General features: G+C 43.7%; 2 protein-coding genes across 2 annotated transcripts in view; one reads left to right on the top strand and one right to left on the bottom strand.

The window, feature by feature from the left end:
- rab3gap1 (RAB3 GTPase activating protein subunit 1) overlaps positions 1-12,193 on the bottom strand; it is an 81,650-nt gene extending 69,457 nt beyond the window's left edge. The window contains exons 1-6 of the mRNA XM_063214083.1: positions 12,162-12,193; positions 11,983-12,038; positions 10,983-11,058; positions 10,093-10,228; positions 9,187-9,265; positions 8,266-8,385 (exon numbers count right to left, since the gene is read on the bottom strand). Coding sequence (XP_063070153.1) covers positions 8,266-8,385; positions 9,187-9,265; positions 10,093-10,228; positions 10,983-11,058; positions 11,983-12,038; positions 12,162-12,182 — 488 coding nt within the window. The 5' untranslated portion in view covers positions 12,183-12,193. The remainder of the gene's footprint in view (positions 1-8,265; positions 8,386-9,186; positions 9,266-10,092; positions 10,229-10,982; positions 11,059-11,982; positions 12,039-12,161) is intronic.
- Positions 12,194-12,346: 153 nt separating this feature from the next.
- LOC134461835 (FAST kinase domain-containing protein 3, mitochondrial-like) lies at positions 12,347-17,779 on the top strand. The gene is made up of 8 exons (XM_063214675.1): positions 12,347-12,402; positions 12,758-13,028; positions 13,284-14,362; positions 14,812-14,897; positions 15,538-15,712; positions 16,239-16,308; positions 16,721-16,835; positions 17,279-17,779. Exons 2-8 carry the CDS (start codon positions 12,775-12,777, stop codon positions 17,375-17,377), a joined length of 1,878 nt encoding a protein of 625 aa, XP_063070745.1. The 5' UTR covers positions 12,347-12,402; positions 12,758-12,774; the 3' UTR covers positions 17,378-17,779.
- Positions 17,780-18,303: the final 524 nt, after the last annotated feature.

Genomic DNA, 18,303 nt, shown 5'->3' with positions numbered 1-18,303 from the left:
CTGCAGCAAGGCAAGGCAATATCGCATGCACTGCGTCAACAACAATCCCAAGCCTCCAACTGGCGGCCTCCCCCGCTGTGCTTTAGCATCAGTATAATTAGCAACCTAATACAACACAATTAGCTGCATAATATTCCCTGGTAGAGCAAGGCCCGGGCCCTTCAGGAAACATCTAAGGCATTTACAGTGGAGTCGTGTGGGTTATTTTGAGGTGGTTGCGATAGCTCTGCAGGGGGGTGGGTGGGTGGGTGGGTGTAGTGGTGAAGTGGAAGCTGAGCGATTAACTTGAATAACATTAGCATTTGCGCGCGAGAGAGAGAGAGAGAGAAAGAAAAAGAGAGAGAGAGAGAGAGAGAGAGAAAGAGAGAAAGAGAGAGAGAGAGAGAGAGAGAGTTCCATCAGCAAAATTGTGCTGAACTATGAAGTGCTGTCTAGACATGCAGCGAAGGCAATCTGCATACTCGTAATGGTAATTGTGAGCTAACTGTATGACTACCGAGAATCATTTGCGCCACCATATTCACAGCCATGATACAGCAAGACTAGCGTTGAATCTGATTAAATACTGCAGTTTTCAAGGTGCGCACTGTAGAACGTGCAATCTAAAACAGCGACGATAAGTGCATTAAGGACACCCACCAGCCCACCAGACACACTGCACACTTCACATAAGACTCTTGTCTCTGCGACCCTTCAAAAGGCATTCATGTAATGACTTAATCGTTGTCGTGATGTTAATTGTGATCAATCTAACTGTATGACTACTTGTAATCATTTGCCAAGCATATTCAGCTATGATTCAACAAGGCTGCAGTTGCATCTCATTTATTTAGTAATGCATTACACAGTGTGCATCATGTGCAATGTAATCATGCACGGTACAGCAGGCAAACAAAACAGCAATGATCGAGTACACGGGCCTGTATACGCTGCATTTGGCCTGTGTATTATGTATTTCAACCTTATATTGAATCTTGAGTTATGTCCCTGCTTGTAGGACACAACTCAAAATACTGTACCCATCGATTGTATAATAATGTTAAATGTCATAACATACTCTCATTGACTGTAGCAATACTTCTCTTTGCAGCCTTTAAAAAGCTATTGATAGCATCCACATGAACTACGCCAGTGGCACTATTTACTTTAGGAAACGATCACCTTGTATCACCTTCTAAACTGTGACCGATTTGGAAACCATCACCTTGTATTCTGCCCGTTTGGATTTCCAGATCAGGGCATCATGTGTCCAAAAACAGGGGCTGCCCAGATGTTTCCGCTGATCCCACCTGCGCCGCCCAAGGACGTCTATCGACAGGGCCAGTTTAAGATGGCCTGGGGCCCCTTGGCTAAAGGCTGCTGTGGACCTCCCCCAGAGGGCAAATTTAGCAACAAATTTACATACACAGTGTCATAATTACGAGCGAGGAATTAAGGATAACATGTCTACCAACTGCACTCAACACGACATATTCATTTTTCAATATTGCATCTTGTCACAGTTCTGCAATTAAGTTTTGACCAATCAGGGCCCCCCTTGCAGGTGGGGGCCTGTAGGCTGCAGCCATATCTAGCCTGTGCGTTAATCCAGCCCTGTGTACCAGGCAGGCAGCTAGGCAGGTTGCCAGGGCGATCCGCGCTTTCATCTTCTGCCTCAGTTGCTAAGTGAAATGTCACAACCTATTGAAAGCACGTTGCTTTGGGAACCAGCAGGCTGGACCACACAAAGGTTTTTTTTCTTCAAGCCAATAAAATGCCATTAAAAAAAGTAAGAAATGAAACAAAACACTGGCTTTCTGAACCCCTACCTTCCTTTTTTCTCTTCAGACACAAATACCAAAATTACAAACCGAGGCTTGATTTAATACAGAAGCAGTCTTCAAACAGAAAAGTAGTGCTTATTTGGCCCTTACTGTCAAACACAAAGAATCACAGATTCACACACATCAAAGCAGCTTCCAGCAGTGCGGGTGACCCCAGACAGCTCTGCTACCTCCCACCTAGGGGTGTAAATCACAGTCTCCATGACAATTCAATTTGATATTGAATTCTTAAGGCAGCGATTCGATTATTTTCTATATTTCAGAATGTCCCACGATACGATATGATTCAATTCGATTCATTTTTTCCCCAATTACTGTTCCACTTTTATTATGTTATGGAGCTAGAGCATTGCGCAGGGGTCAGCAATTCGATAATTTCTGATAAATAAGAATGCCCCACAATATAATACGATTCGAATCGATTGTCGGCCATAGGATCGACGCATCGGTATCTATTATTATTTTACAGCCCTACCCCACCACTGACTCTGCAAGCTTTTGCCCGGGGAAACCAGCAGGTCAAAGTCAGTCATAGAAAAAGCAAAACTCTGCAATTCAATAGGCAGCCCCTCTCACTCAGTCTGCTCAAACTCAGACGCTTGTCTTAGTATATCCTCCTGAACCAGGTGAACGCCCATCACATTATAGCCGCCTGACCTCTGATGGACCAGCCAAAGTTGCAAAGTTGCCAATGCCGTACTGGATATCTGGCTGGGGTTATTGCAATGTGTTTTGGTAGGTGTCCACACTCAATTGAGAATCCAGGTACTGGAATCAGGACATACTGATGAACTCTACTGTTGCTGCTGCTGCTGCTGCATTCCCTGCTTTGCCCTTGATGACCTCCTCCTAGCCAGAGTTGTATAAAGAGGTAGAAGTAGTGGTATGATGATTACATGGTTTCAAATTGGAGTGTTGAAATTGCATCTGTAAGAGTACTTCTACTGTATAAAACTCTGCTCCTAGCCATTATATTCACAGCTGCAGTTGCACATCAAAGTTTGCTGCTCCTTTCATTTCATATCTGAAAATTTACCAGGATACCATATTGTATGGACAAATACCAGTTTGGTCTGTGCATGTGCTACTGCAAACGACCAGCAGAGGACGCCCCCTGTGCAACATCGCAGGCTCATACGGGTACCTACAGTATTCAGTATACCCATGTACAGTACTACAATCTATGTCCATAATAACCTACAAGAACAGTCGTAACCAATACGTCACAATGCTACTCATTAACCCAAGTTCAGTGTTGAAAACCGATGTGATCCCCCTTCTCAGACATATGACATATCTATAAGCTTCGCTCTGTGCCACTGTACTCTGGACTCCAGTGTGTCTGATCAACGTAAACAGCATCTCCTCCTTCTCCTCTTCCTCCTCCTCAATTATCAGCCTGTGTACTAACGGATATGCCATGAGATACCACAAAAGGAGCAGAGTTTCCCCCAGCCATTTGTCGACTTCAACTTTATTTAGAGAGGACGGCGAAGAGTGGGACAGGAAACGAGTGGGAGAGAGAGACAGGGGAGTATCTGACATGAGGAGGAAATGACCCAGGTCAGGAATCGAACCCGGGTCACCCAAGTTGCACTCCAGTGCCCAGCCGACTAGGCCACGGCTGGGCCCACTTTGTACTTTTTAAGACACATTTTCTAATAGCTTTAACAGGGTTTTGCATCTGAACTCTTCAAATGTTCTTCGGGAAACACTGACGAGTCTTTTTTAGAGCTCCATGTTCTCCCAGGACTGGACTGCTAGTGTCCAATTAGAGGACTAAAATGATGACACTTGTGTACCCTCCATAATCAATCAATAAACACAAATCCTCGCTCACTACAACGGCAAACATTACATTAATATGGAAACAGCTCAGCTGGCAGTTTCACTCAAAGACAAAATTAGTACGAAATGAGCTTATTTGCTTAATAAGGGGCTGGATATGAAACCTGCATCAGACTAATCAAAGGCACTCTTGTGTGGTGAAATGAGAAGATGTAACAGCTTCCAAATCTTGGAAAAAGCAGTTCAATATCTGCCTGCGCCTCACACATCTGAGCCGACTGAAAGGTTTTATTCCTGCTTAAGAAGTTTTCTGTAATTAGACAAACGTCATGTCATTCACCAAAACACAAGGATAATGCTGATTTTCAAGAACAACAATCGTTTTTGTCTCCGTTATGCCATTCTTGCAACATTGAAATATTCTGGGTTCTTTTTTATTAATCTTTTATACCTAAAAGCTTTCTTTTGTCAATACAGTGTGTCAATTTAGTTGACATGTCATCAATGAAAGTTCCATGTCATCGTAGAGAAGTTAGTTCCTAAGAATACCCAGAGTGTTTGTGGCTCCATTTGACAACCTTTGAAGGATGGGTTTTCCCACCTGGCATCATGATTATGCCAGGAAACAACCTGCCACCTCATTTCAAGGCCAAGGCCAAGAAGGGAGAAAAATGAACTTCTGGTGGGCAAGAAGCCATACATTGCATATAGTGTACCCACATCCATACCAACAGCTGTAGAAGTTCTTATACTTCTACAAAAGTTACTTGGTACATATTGACATTTTGCCTTGTAGTTTCTAAGGGCTTTCACAGCATTCCTATCTTCGAGAGTCTCTCCTGCTTCCTGAACTTCTCAACAATAGCACAGGCTTCTTGTCAGAAATAGCACAGTCATCTTTCTATACTTTCTAAAAAAGGCTCACGAATAGCTCACCTGTGTACACCTGGTATGAATACCAGTGGACTTCTAGCTCTGCAGCACCTGAGAATAGGTCACAAACTGCATTTCAGTGCGGCATGACATCTGTCTCACCCTGTAGTCACACCGTGAACAGCATTCCCATTCACTTTACATCGGTGAGTTCACGCACTGCCACACTGAATTGTAGTTCTCCATGCACTGTGTTGAATGCCAAACCTCCATAAAAAAATGTTGAGAAATGTTCAACTTTTTGACAGATCGTGTTTTCATTTTCCCGGTGGCCTTGCAGGATCTGCTGTGACCCCCACCTCCGTCAAAACTCAGCCAGTGCCCGTGATTTAGCCAATGCTTGTGTGTGTGTACGTGATCTCTGAGGTTACGGCGAACCATAAAGTGCTTCAGAAGAAGAAGGTGAAAGCTGCCCGATGGATCACTGGCACCCAGATATACCCACCGCTGGGCTGCCATCATTTATCAAGAGCACTGAGGTCTCCGCACGGTGAACAAGCACATCACTGCAGATGGTGCCCTGCACCACCTTTACCCCAAACTGACTCTCTTCATCCTGCCATCCAGCAGGTGTGAAAGAAGAACGGTGCCAACACACCCCTTCTCATCAGAGGCGATTCCTCTTTGAGTACAAGGGAGGCGCCGCCTCCTGTCCAAAATCACGGAGAATAGTATGTAAACTAATGCTTTACACAACTTAATAACATTGCTATTTCAGACCCAGCTCCATAGAAAATGCATGTGCTCAACTTAGAGATGAAACCAATCTGTTATAAGATCCCGAGGCTCGCACAAGTTTTTTTCCGCTCATGACAACGCAAGCGAGTCGAGTCTCAATGGACTTCAATGGCATGTGGGATTGTACGATTTTTCAATGGCAAAATGCTAAACGGTCATTGGCTATTGCCGTGAATTTTTTTTGATTTTGAGACTGAGCCTCACTGGGAGTGAATGGAGAAGAGAGAGGAGGGGGGAGGGACCGGAGACTGGAGCTCCGACTTGTGATTGGGTGAACCCCGTGTCAGTAGGCTACAGTAGTTGATTTCATTTCGAAATGCGGATATGTTATTAATTTGACTGAGAAGTTTCATCGTGGTAACCAGTGGGGAAGCTATTCATTGCGGTGTACTCCAGTTTTGTGTACATATTCTTGTAAACCTAGTGACACTAGTGTTGCGAATAAAGTCTTAATAGTGGCATGTCCTTATCCTTTTTAATCTCCCAATTCAAAAGTTGAAGTTGCCTACTTTTCGTTAGGGCTAGCTTGCAAGAAAGCTAGAGAGCTATGCAAAATGCCAAGCATTGTGGATAAAATTCTGGCGAATTCCAGTCGTCCTTATGAGGAGAAAATGAATATCAAGGAGCAGAGCAGAGCACTGCCTAATATTGACTTGGTGAAAAGGGTAGGGAAGAACAACCGTTTCTTTTGAGCTTTCGTGGTGTCTTATCAACTGGTTAACTGCCAAGTCCCGTGAGTGGCGAGTCCTTGTTTCCTACTGTGTTGGCAATGTCTGGTAAATAATTAAAGATTTTGCGACCTCTAGTGGTAAGTTAAGCCGTGCACCCAGTAATGAACAAAGACAACGAAGGCAAACTAAATCACATCATTATGTGGCGGAGGTAGGCCTAATGATAATAATAATAATAATAAAAACATTTCCCTATGAATAGGCTACAAGGGGGATAATGATTAATGATTAACAAATTTGTTTCAACAAGAGTCCTTTAGTGTGTGAGGCCATATGTGGCTCAGGACCAATGTAAGATGTGTGTCAAAATCCCCCCCCCCCCCTTAATTTTGCGTTCTGGACATATTGTAATTGAACAGCCTCCCCTGTTTGACAGACTACCAGCCGCCACTGCTTCTCATCCCTTAGGATTGATAACTGCTGTACGGCTGCACAACACATCGTCCCCTTTACAGCGAATCACTCATGACTACACTGTTAAATGTTAACATTGCAATTTTTTCCCATATGCAATGCTTATTTACTCAAAGGATAAGCCATTGTATTTTTGTTGGTCAAACAGTGTTTGACATGGTACATTTGCTGTCCAGTAAAGAACCTAAAACTGTCATTTTGCATTTCATTTTCATCTCTGTGAATTCAGGTGTTTGAAATAAAACCATATACATGTAGGTAGAAAAAAAAACACTATCTACTGCACATTCAAGATATATGGCATTACCTATGCAGTAGTCCATAATTTATCTGCTCTTTTTCTGTAGACAGCACAATATTCCTGCACCTCTGGTAGATACTAAGTGAATTCCACTGGTTCTGTATCATTGCTCTGCACTACAGCAATAAAGCTGAGTCTGATCCATCTCTGCCAACCATCAGCTGCATTACTCTCTCTCTTCTTACAAAACAATACAGCTAAAAATGTGCTTCAAGGACATAAAGGAGAAAGCCAAGCTCCCAATGGCCATCAGTCTGTCTAAGATGCTGATACGACAATCCGTCTGACTTGCCATGAAGGGATGCGGAGGTGAGTTTTCTGAGACGTTTCCGGAATGCCAGAGCGCTGTTAATCTTTTGTTATTGAGGTACCCAGCCAGGTTCATTTACACTAAGCTCATTAACAGGCCTCAGATCAATCCTTCTGGGACGCTGTTTATCCGTTGACGCGCCATGTTTCTTTTGAACACCCCTCCTCCCTCCCCTCCACTCCACAGTACTCCTCCATTCTCTAATTAAAAATCTTTAATTTCAGGGCTGCAAAGATGTGATCAAATGACAAGAGGGGCTAACAAACACAAACTGCTATCGCTGAGCTGTGTTCGGGGGGCGGGGGGGACAATAGGCGATGAACCACGGCGTGTGAATGTCATGCCTGCAATCAACAGCCTTTGCCAGGTCTCCGCCTTGTCAACAAGCATTTGTTATCGGGAGGCCATTAAGTGAAGAGTGATGTTATGCCAGGCAGGTCATTCTCCTGGAATAAACTGCGACACAGTGATGCAAATGATGCAGGACGGGGTCTTGAATCAGCCTGAAAGGGGCTTATTCCAGGAGGATGGTCAACATCATCCCACTTTTATACGCCTACACGCCAAACATGATACTAGGAAGACAATGTTAACAATGTTAAACACCTTTAATATTTTGTTGCTGTTCAGCTTCTGCTGCTTAAAATAGCTGTGGAAACATCTCTGACCAGCACCTGAGAAATGATTTAGCTTGATACACCCAGTTACTGATGGCAATCTTCTCACTAAAAGTTGCAGCCTGAAATATTAAACAGCATTGGAACAAGGTGAACAACAAACCAAAGTCTTGTACACAGAAAAAAAGCGAGACGGTGTCCAACTGTCCAACTGACCAACACAGTGCCTTTCAGAACTGCTTGCACACAACTAAAAACAAGCAAGCACGTATTCTGTAAAGCATTGCCTACCATCCGGTGATGGGCATCAAAAATCAGTTTACGACCGTAAGACGGACTGATCAACCATCACAAAGGAAAAAAGAGCGTGCGTGGTCTTGGACGCAGGTCAAACGGCTGAGGCACGGTACTGTTATACCGGGGGGAACCGGGTCCAATTCTGGCCCCCAATTCTCGTTTCCAGATCTTTCCACGTTTTTCTCTCACTTTATATCACTTTCCAGTCTCATCTGAAACTGTCCTGTCCAATAAAGGCAAGAAAAGCCCAAAATACATCTTTAAAAAAACACGAAAAAACAAGCATGCAGAAATACTATTGAACTTGACCTACCATCCGGTGTTGGCCAGAGCGATGGACACAGAGCTGAGCAGCAGGTTGCATTTGGACTCGCTGATGATGGCCTCGCAGTTGGTTCCGGGGGAGATGACCACAAACTCACGCATGCCATACCTGGCCACAAACACAAGCACAAAACACACAAGTCACATTAGATGAACTAAAAGTGTTTGTAAAAAGGATGACCACCTCCCTCAGACAAGACTGGTGTACTCTGTATATACAAAAGCAGTATGCTCCCCCACTCTTAGCACCAAAATGGCTGCACATAAATGGCTGCTCAGATGTTGACATGACATGTCCAAATGTCTACTCTAGACACCATCACACCTACTCTGACTTCTACGGTAAGTTAACAGCACATTGTTTTAATCAGTTAAGTATGCATTTAGTGGGTTTGGGCTGAGTGTTGCATGGGGAGTTTGGTTTGAGTGCTGCATGGAAGTCATGTTGGCACCATCGGACAAGACAGTGTTTACAATGAACATATCAGTTCATTAAGAGCTCACTGTGTTTGAGCGGAGTGTTTCATGGGGAGATTGAGTTGAGTGCTGCATGGAAGTCAAGTTCGCACCATCATACATATGAACCAGTGTTTACAATGTACATATCTCTTTTTTTGTATGTATGCTACTAGACACCTAAATTTCCTTCGGGATTAATAAATATTACTCTACTCTACTATATCAGGTCAGTATGAGTTGAGTGGGTTTGGGTTGAATGTTGAATGGGGAGTGGGGTTTGCACCATCGGACGAGGCAGTGTTTACAATGTCCATATCAGGTCAGTATGAGTTGAGTGGGTTTGGGTTGAATGTTGCATGGGGAGATTGGGTTCAGTGCTGCATGGAAGTGTCAGTTCATTATGCGTGGAGTAGGTTTGGGTTGAATGTTGCATGGGGAATGGGGTTCGCACCATCGGACGAGGCAGTGTGCTCTGGGAGGGAAGTCATTGTTCATGCATAGCAGGTCCTGCATGGCCGCAGGGAAGGCATCTGTGAGGGAGGAAAACAACAACAACAACAATGGGAGGACAGATCAACAAGCGGGTCAAACAAGGTTCATTAGCTGTCTACTGACTGGTACTAGCGTCAGAACAGGAACAAATCAAAAAAGGTGGACTATGATACATTGATCGGAGAGGAAAATTAGTTAGATCTAACCTAGACTGTCTGAAAATAAAATCATTATTAACGGAATACTAGTTAGAGGACAGACGTGCAGATAGTTAGGAAAATGCAATTCAAACACATCCACGCCATCAAACTGTATGTATTCATTCAGGGAAAAGAGGGCCATGCTTCAAGAATCATGACATAACTCCTGGGATAACTAAAAATGCACAACAAACATGGTGGGCATACAGTACTTTACAATCCCAGTGATCCCATCAGCATGAAAAGGCTACTACTTTTGGTTCGTGGCTAATGAATTTGCTCAGAAAATCTCACTCTGGAAATGTGTGCAATCCACCAGCACTGCTGGAGAGCATTACACATGACCGGGCAGCTATTGCAATAAGACTGTTTGTTCTATTGTTCAATTAAATAGTTTTTACCATGGTGCCAGATGGCATGTCATCATCACTGCACGGATGTGCTCTCTGGCACCACAGTACAGTACAGTACAGTACAGTACAGTACAGTATAGTACAGTACATTACAGTATGATACAGTACCGTACAACACAGTACAATACATTACAGTAGAGTATAACAGTACAGTAGATTATAGTACAGTACAGTACAGCAAAGCACAGTATAGTACAGTACAGCACGGTACCGTATAATACAGTACCGGTATATTAAAATACAGTACAGTACCTTCCTCCTGCTCCTCCTTTCCCTCATTATCCGATGAGCCCTCCTGCTTCAGGTAGTGGTGCGTGACGCAGAATTTAAAATCTGCAAAGCTGATCTCCTGATTCTTCTCCTCCCACGTGCCATTGGTGTAGTCTCCCTGGACACGTGTGACAAAGACAGAGAGGAGAGAGAGGGGAGGGGGAAAGAGACAGGGGAGGCGAGACAAGGGTTGTTTGAGTTCTCAATATGCAAATAAAAGTGATTTGTCACAAAAGGTAACTTGGGCTATAGAGTAGGACGAGTTGTTTCTATACGGTTCATGATGTTCCAGTGACAGAATGCATGTTTAGTTCCAGAAACATTAAATAGCTTTCTGTAAGATGGTCCTACAGGATGAAAGCAGAATTGTGTCTTTCGAACGGCAGAGACTCAGCCCACTTTCCATAACTTCTTTTAATGTATTTATAACCCATGCAGGGTTACAATTTTCAACATCATCACTACCTAACTTCTTGAAGTGCAATTTCCCACTGGCAACCGCATACATTTGCAAAGTCATTAGCAACAACGTTTTAAAGAGATGGGCTACAGGTCACCAATGTGAATTCAGGAGTGTCTCTCACCATGATCCCCTAAATTGGTTTGCAGACCGTATACTGAGAAAGACAAAACTATGTAATGTTGCTTTAAGTTCTACTTCGATCAGACAGTGAGGGCAAGTAGCAGAGTTGATTATCTTATGCAAACAGTATTTCTGTGTTGACATAACTTGCCCAGAAGACTGTAAAGAAGCTCAACAGGTCTAATATGTCCTAAGGAATGTGTGCAGTGCAGTACAGTGCAGAACAATGAGAATAATTGGGAATGAAAGAGAAAGTTAAAATAATCTCTTACCAATCTAAACAACCTACCTTTTCAGGGGCTTTCCCAACACTGCCGCCAATCAGTTTCCAGTCATTAAGGACCTCCTCTACTCTTGACACAAACCTGAAAGTATACAGCACCATCAGCAAACACAAACACCGGCGATAGCAATACAGTCAGCCACACTCCAACAATCCCTGATAAACACTTTGCTCCAGAAATGAGGCACAGTGTGCGATATTTGTGTTGCAAAGGCAATGATTTGTGTCGTGCCATGTCATGTCCAGTCTTTTTTGGCATTAGGATTATTGTGTAATAGGGTGAAGTATATTGAAGTGAATTGCATATAGGCCTAACAAGTGGCCACACATCCTTACTACATAAGACATAAAAGACTACAACTAATGAAGAAAACTAATTTACAGTAGGCCTACAATTTTAAGTGCAGCAATACTGCTTTTGCTAAGCATTTATCAACATTGCACTCAGGTCTTGGTCAGCTTTAACACGCAGCGTCACCACAACATCAGCAACAAATGGCATCTGACCTGACAGCTGTGCAGTTGACAGCGACCCACGTTACTGACTCATAGGCCAAGATCTGACTGATAAAACTAGCTGTCAGAAACCTGTTGGGCGTGGAGATGGCATATCGTCAAACTGACCAATGCAAGTCCAGCACGCAAGGAAAGACAATAACACCTAGCAATAAACATAACGGTCACCTCGGTGAAATGTAGTGTTCGTATTTATTTATTCGTACTTATCTCTCCACTTAGCCCACTGGCATAAAGTCAATTCCTTAGTCAACATCATCTGGCAGGATTAGGCGAGTGTCACATTAGCACGAATCCTCCAGGTACCACCTTCCGTTTGACGAGAAATAACTCAGGTCTAGCGACTATTGCATCACTGTTTGATTTAATCATATACCATGCACTTTGCTTCAGGAACAGGACAAGACCCCTAATGTACGTGTTAACAGTTAAAAACAAGCTAGCAAATTAGCTTTAGCTGAACAAATTCCTCTACCTATCGTTATCCTACCTCTCCCACTCCGAAGCGGTGGTAAAGTCTGTGATCTCGAACACCTCCGACTCGGGCTGAAAAAAGCAGAAGGTTTTAGTTTTATTCTTAGGTCATGCTGTCGTGATTTCAAACTGTCTTCATATCTTCTCAAACCAAGATAAGATTACGTTGTAAGTGGAAAGAGACACATCACTCACATCACTGTCAGCGGCCATCATGAATTCCTCTGTTTACCTCGTAGTTGCATTATGGGATTGATGAGCAAGAAAATGAAAGTCAGTATTTGCCTTCTACCGCCAGAGGGAGGCATAGAGCATACGATATGTAAGCATGGTATGTAATGGTCTTACACAACGTGTTACCAAACGTACAGAGTGAGAGAGACAACACTGTGTTCTTCATTCATCAGTGTTCCCCTGACTGTGACAACAACAGTTGGTAAGTCTATCAAGTTTTACTTAGTTTTTTTTATATGCAAATATTAATTACATATCCACTGCACTGTTCAAGTGTTCTTTTAATTGGCTGGTTTATTTACATCTGTAGTAGCCCACTGTAATGGGCTACCATTTTGTCTAAGTTTTGGGCTACATGGTAGCCTTTGTAGTAGTTTTGCCTTGCGTTACATTGTAGCTGCAAACCCATGCACTTTCATTTTGTTTGTGGAGTTCCAGAGTCGGTATGCATGCATACGGTTTGCTTTTTTAAACAATGATGCTGTTGTAACTTTTTACTGGTACGCTACAGTAAGATATGGTAGTGAATGTGGTTGTCTGTTTTTTCTTCTTCTTAGGCAACTTCACAGACAGAATGAATTCAGTAGTGTTGATATCCTCAGTGAGGACAGTTGGTCAGTTCGGTTCCCACAAAGTATGCCGAAGATTAATGCGAGTGGGTGACCCAAATGCTCTGGGCAGAACTCGAACACAGCTGGCACCGTGTAACAGGACACAGCAGCAGCGATGCAGCCTTCACCTGTCACATGGTGGGCGGGGTGCTTCAGCACTTCAACTGAGCAACATGTTGGAAGAGAGAGATCTCAACGTTATCAACCAGATCCAAAGGTACTGTTATATGTCCAGTTCGTTACAGTTCAGTGTCCAGATCAATTGTGCTAAGAGCATTGTGGTGTGCTTAGAGATGTATCAATGAAGTAGAAGTACTGATGTTATTACAGTAGTAGACCTATGTTATGTAATATCAAACTACTTGTGTAATTACATCCATAACTATAATCCTACACATCTCTGATTATGCCTGAACTACATCATGTTGACTGTTTTTTATTGTTTTGGTCTGCCCTTTTACAAACATCACAGGTACCACATCCAGTCTCACGCACTGCCTTCAAGTGAAGTCCGCACACTATCCCTGTCTGCCCCAGACAGAGGGCTTGCTGCCCCTGCTGCTCAGGCTTCCCGCTCCTTCCCAGAGGCCGAGATGTGGAACATGGTGAGGGACACCCCTAACGGCGTGAGCGTGTCTGGCCTCGCCACCCTGATGGGCGTCTGTGTCAAGTTAGGCATGAGTCCCGACAGCCCGGCGGGTCTTGTTTCGAAGCTGAAGAACGAGTGCCTCCGGAAGCTTCACGAAGAAGACGTAGACGTCACTAACCTCTGCCTTCTCGGAGAGGTAGTGTACAGCTTAGAGGGTCCGTCGTCCGAGCTCTTCAAGGAGGCTTTGAAATCCATCGGGGCGAGTATCGACGGCGATCTCACCCCACTAGAAGCTTCTAATCTCTACGCCTTCTTTTCTCTCATTGGGAACCGCCACATCTACCCAGACCCCGTCACCAAGCTGCACAGGTGCGCGGAGCGGCTGACGCACACGCTGCCGCCGACCGCCGTGACCAACATCCTGTCCTCCTTGTCGGTGTTGCGCGAGGGCCAGCCCGTGGTGCTTATCCAGAAGCTGATCCAGCGTGCCTCTCTCACCATGGCCTCCTATAGTGACTCTGAACTCACCGGCGTTCTCCAGTCCCTCACCAGGCTATCTCAACACAGCACGGCGTTCCTGCGCGCCCTGGAGCAGGAGCTGCTCGGCCGCATGGAAGCGTGCGACCCCGAGCTCATCGGCGCGGCGATGGAACACTGTCTGCACGCGCGCTGGCGCTCCGCCGCCGTTTTCGAAGCCGTGGCCGAGCGTTTCGTCCAAAGCGCCGACGCCTACAGCACCCCTCAGATCGCCAAGCAGATGGTGGCCCTGGGCCGGCTCAGCTACCTCCCGCACTGCGCCAGCCAGATGTTTGGGAAGCTGGAGAGTGTCCTCAGCTCCAGGTTCGCCCAGTTTCAACCACGGGCGCTGCTCAACTTGCTGCACGCCTGCATACACCTGGAGAGGTTTCCGATCAACTTCGTCTCCAAGGTGTTCAGTCCCTATTTTCTGCAGAGATTGGCAGGTAAGTGTTTGTCAGTTTTTTTCTCTATGTTTCATGTCAGTCATTTTAAGCACAGAAATCCACGCTCTAACTAAGACGTGGGGCTGTGGCGGAGTCAAATTGTTACGCTTGTGGAGTCGTTTTCTAGCATTTTAATGTGCACGGACAGTGCATCCGCGATTGAAACGATACAGGTACTATGGTCTAATGTAAACTGGCCCTTGGGCTTTTTCTCATCATTTATCGAACCACCATGTCCACCGCAGAAGTGCTTTGGCCTTAAACCCATTATTAGCACCTATGTGTGTCTGTGAAATCAAAATGAATCGCTATTTCTAACACCATTATCCCAGATTTCCATTTTTTGATTTAGTCTTACACCTAAGTGTATTTGTTTGTGGTGTTGAATTCTTGTGCTTAAAATGACCTGGCTCTCAGTCTAAAATATCCCTCTTGTCTCTCCCCAACAGAACAAAATAATGGCTTGGACAGAACTTCCCTAGCCCAGCTTACACAGCTCAACATGTGCACCTCACTGGAATGTACCCACTACCAGGTTGGTACAATATATACACTATCATACAGTATATATGATAACGGAAATGTATTGAAAACGCCATATGAAGAGTGGCGATATGGGTATTGTGAAAATGACTTAAAACAGTTCTGTACATTCCAATCACTCACTAGCTGAATATCAACAAATGCACAAGAAGCCTGCCATGACCAAAGCCACGCCCCCACACAGGCCAACAAATAAGTGACAAGAAAAACTCTCAGCTATGTTTCTAAATATTGCTGAAATATAGTTATCAAGGTATTGCATGCTGTTGTTGTGTATCCATTGTTTTTCTGATATCGTGCAGCCCTAGTGTGAATAAACACATCAACTCCACTGCATCTCTAAAATCATCTCTACTGCATACCAATACCAAATGCAGTATAGCTGGCGACACAACTGAACCACCCAGAATTGGGTCCCCATTTCATTACATGTATTGGGAGGGGTCCTTTCAAAGAACTATGTCCCGGATCTAGCCAAAGCTGTCAACGGTCCTGAGTACAACACTAGTTAAACAGATAAGACAGTAATACTGACATCGTAAAATAGTGCTACCTGACTCCATTGAATATGTGTCTGTATCCATCATAAAATCAAACCTAGTCTCCGCTTTGTGCTTTGCTGTTTTCTGCAGGGACCAAAACTTCCTTTTCATTACCATGTGAAGAATTTCTCATCAGTCCACCATTTCATCGAAAGCCCACTAGAGGGCTTCCTCTTCAAGATGGTCTATTATCCTCTCTGTAAGGTGCTTGGTGGACGAAATTACTTCACGACAAATGTCTACACGAAGAGTGGATACACCGTAGGTAAGCGCGGATCCCGATCATCATATGGCATGGGGGAATTACAGTCCGTTCCTTAATGTATACAGTAGGCTTACGTGGTGGTGTAGATCTGTACACAGTCAAGTATAAAGGACTTCCCAATTAGAACAGTGTGCAGGGTAAAGAGGTAGTTTAAGTGGAGGTAATGATGAACCTCGTACCGATGAGCTCTCTTTAATCCATCGTTATGGCCTTAAATGATTGCCCAAAATGTCACACCCACTTCAATAAAATGGATTAGTATCTATACCAGAGGTATTTGTCTTGTAAGACTTCATTAACTCTTTGAGGAGTAAATATATTTTCCCTCTAGGTCTTCTAGAGTTCTATTTGAAAATTCTTCAGCTCACATGTAACTTTTTTACTACATGTTTGCAGCAGTTTCAATGTTTGCTGACAAATTCTTTAATAATGTGCTATTTTATTTACTTCAGTCAGAAGTTATAGGGTTGACCTTGATTCATGAAATGTGTGTCACTACAGTTTATTGTAATGTGTGTCACTACAGATGTGGAGCTGAATGTGGATGAAGAGGGCATGATCTTGCATCTCTCACAATGGGAACAAGCCTACAGAAGGTGAGGCCTAAACATCACTCTGGCAAATGCATATTTGTGTGTGTGTGTGTGTGTGTGTGTGTGTGTGTGTGTGTGTGTGTGTGTGTGTGTGTGTGTGTGTGTGTGTGTGTGTGTGTGTGTGTGTGTGTGTGTGTGTGTGTGTGTGTGTGTGTGTGTGTGTGCGTGTGTGTGTGTGTGTGCGTGCGTGCGTGCGTGCATTTGTGTTTGTGTGTGAATGAGTGAGTGAGTGATGTCTGTAAATATCTGTAAGGGAACTCTGAAGATCCTCCAGACCCTTGTGTAAGCTCACGAAGCTGAGTGGAAATACACAAGGTGCTGGCTGGCAAGAGCCAGGTTAGCAATTGGCAGGGTTTCAGTGAGAAAAATGCCTGCGAGAAAACGTCAGGTAAACATAGTTTGTTGTCTTGTGCAGGATCGCTCTCTGTTTGGACGGACCAGACCGTTTCTGCACCAACACACACCACCTGCTGGGCCAGGAGGTCACCAAGCAGAGGCACCTCCGGAAGCTAGGCTACGAGGTCATACAGGTAGGATTACACTACAGTACATTACATTCAATTGTTGTATAAAATGTCTATATATAAATGTGTGATTTCTTGGTGATCTATGTACTGTATTGTCTCTTGTGGGCCTTGAGCCTGTAATAAAGTTTATATATTAGCACATGCTTACCCATATATTCAAGTAGCATATGGAGCAGGGCTGAAACAGTTTATTACAGTGAGTTCTTTATGAACACGTCTGAGCAAATGTCTGTTCATTGCAGAACAGGAAATAATACAGTCGTGATTTGTTTCCTACATCACAATCTGTTTTAATAGCACTATTCTATGAACCCAATGCTGTTTCATTGTATGCAGTTTTACAAGTTTTACAATTTTATAAAACTATTTTTTTCAATAAACAGTGAACACAATGAAATGACTATTGCTTGTACCTCATATTCATACCAGATATTTTTTGTCAACAGATTCCTTATTTTGAATTTGAGGAATTGAAGACACGAAGAGAGCGGCAGCAGTATCTGCACAAGAAGATAAGTCACAGCGTCTCAAGGATATGTTGGTGATTTCAGTAGAAAAAAGTGGACTACTATGTATGTAGAAACAACAAAGGGAACCTGGAGGTGATTCTTGTGACATTACAAGTTGTATCGACTGCACAAGACTCAAGAAAGGTTAATGTAAGTAGGAAGGACTGATGATCGATAATGTATTGTTCTAGGGGATAGCCCCTTGAGATATAATATCTCGTTTTCAAAGGACTCATAACTGTTTTGGAGTGTGTATGACATGTTCCATGCCTCTAAGTCTAAACAATGTTGGAAACTATTTAAGTGCATTTGTTTGTATTGCACGAGGCCTTTTGTGTACCTTTCACTGAAGCACTTTATTGTAGCATCTGAGTGAAATATTTGTATATGTGGGAATGGTATTCAGATGATAAAACAGAATAAACAAAGTTTTGTGTATATTGTGTGTCCTGTGTAGCTACTCTTTCCAGGTGGTGCTATTACATAAATGGGTTCTCATTTTTTGTTTTACCCTGGCTGTGCAACCCTGGCTGCGCACAACTCAACCTCTGATTGTTGGAAACTGCTGTCGGTCAAAAAATACGCTCACGTGGTTGGCTGCCAGTGTCTTGCCCCTCCTCACAACACTGTGTTTATAAACAAAACAAAAACATGTATACTGTCACTCACTACTGTGGTATTATCCTGCTGTGCAGCTTGTTTTGAAACAAACACTGAAGATGGTAATTGGACATATAAATGGCCTCTTCTGTATGTTTGTTGCGGAAGTTGTGGCACGGTAACTGGCAGCCTCAATAATCAGCTTTGACGAATCAGGGCAGTGCTTTGTTTCATGGCCTGTCTGTCTGCAAGGCTATCTCCATGACGACAGAATGTCAACTCTGTCGGGGGAAATAGAACAGGTCACTGTGAGGGAGGATTTTTACTAACATTCCGACAATCAACAGCCATGTGTCTCTAAA

This window comes from Engraulis encrasicolus, chromosome 13 (genome assembly GCF_034702125.1).
Source record: "Engraulis encrasicolus isolate BLACKSEA-1 chromosome 13, IST_EnEncr_1.0, whole genome shotgun sequence".
NCBI classification, from domain to species: Eukaryota; Metazoa; Chordata; class Actinopteri; order Clupeiformes; family Engraulidae; genus Engraulis; species Engraulis encrasicolus.
This window is presented reverse-complemented; position numbering and strand designations above follow the sequence as displayed.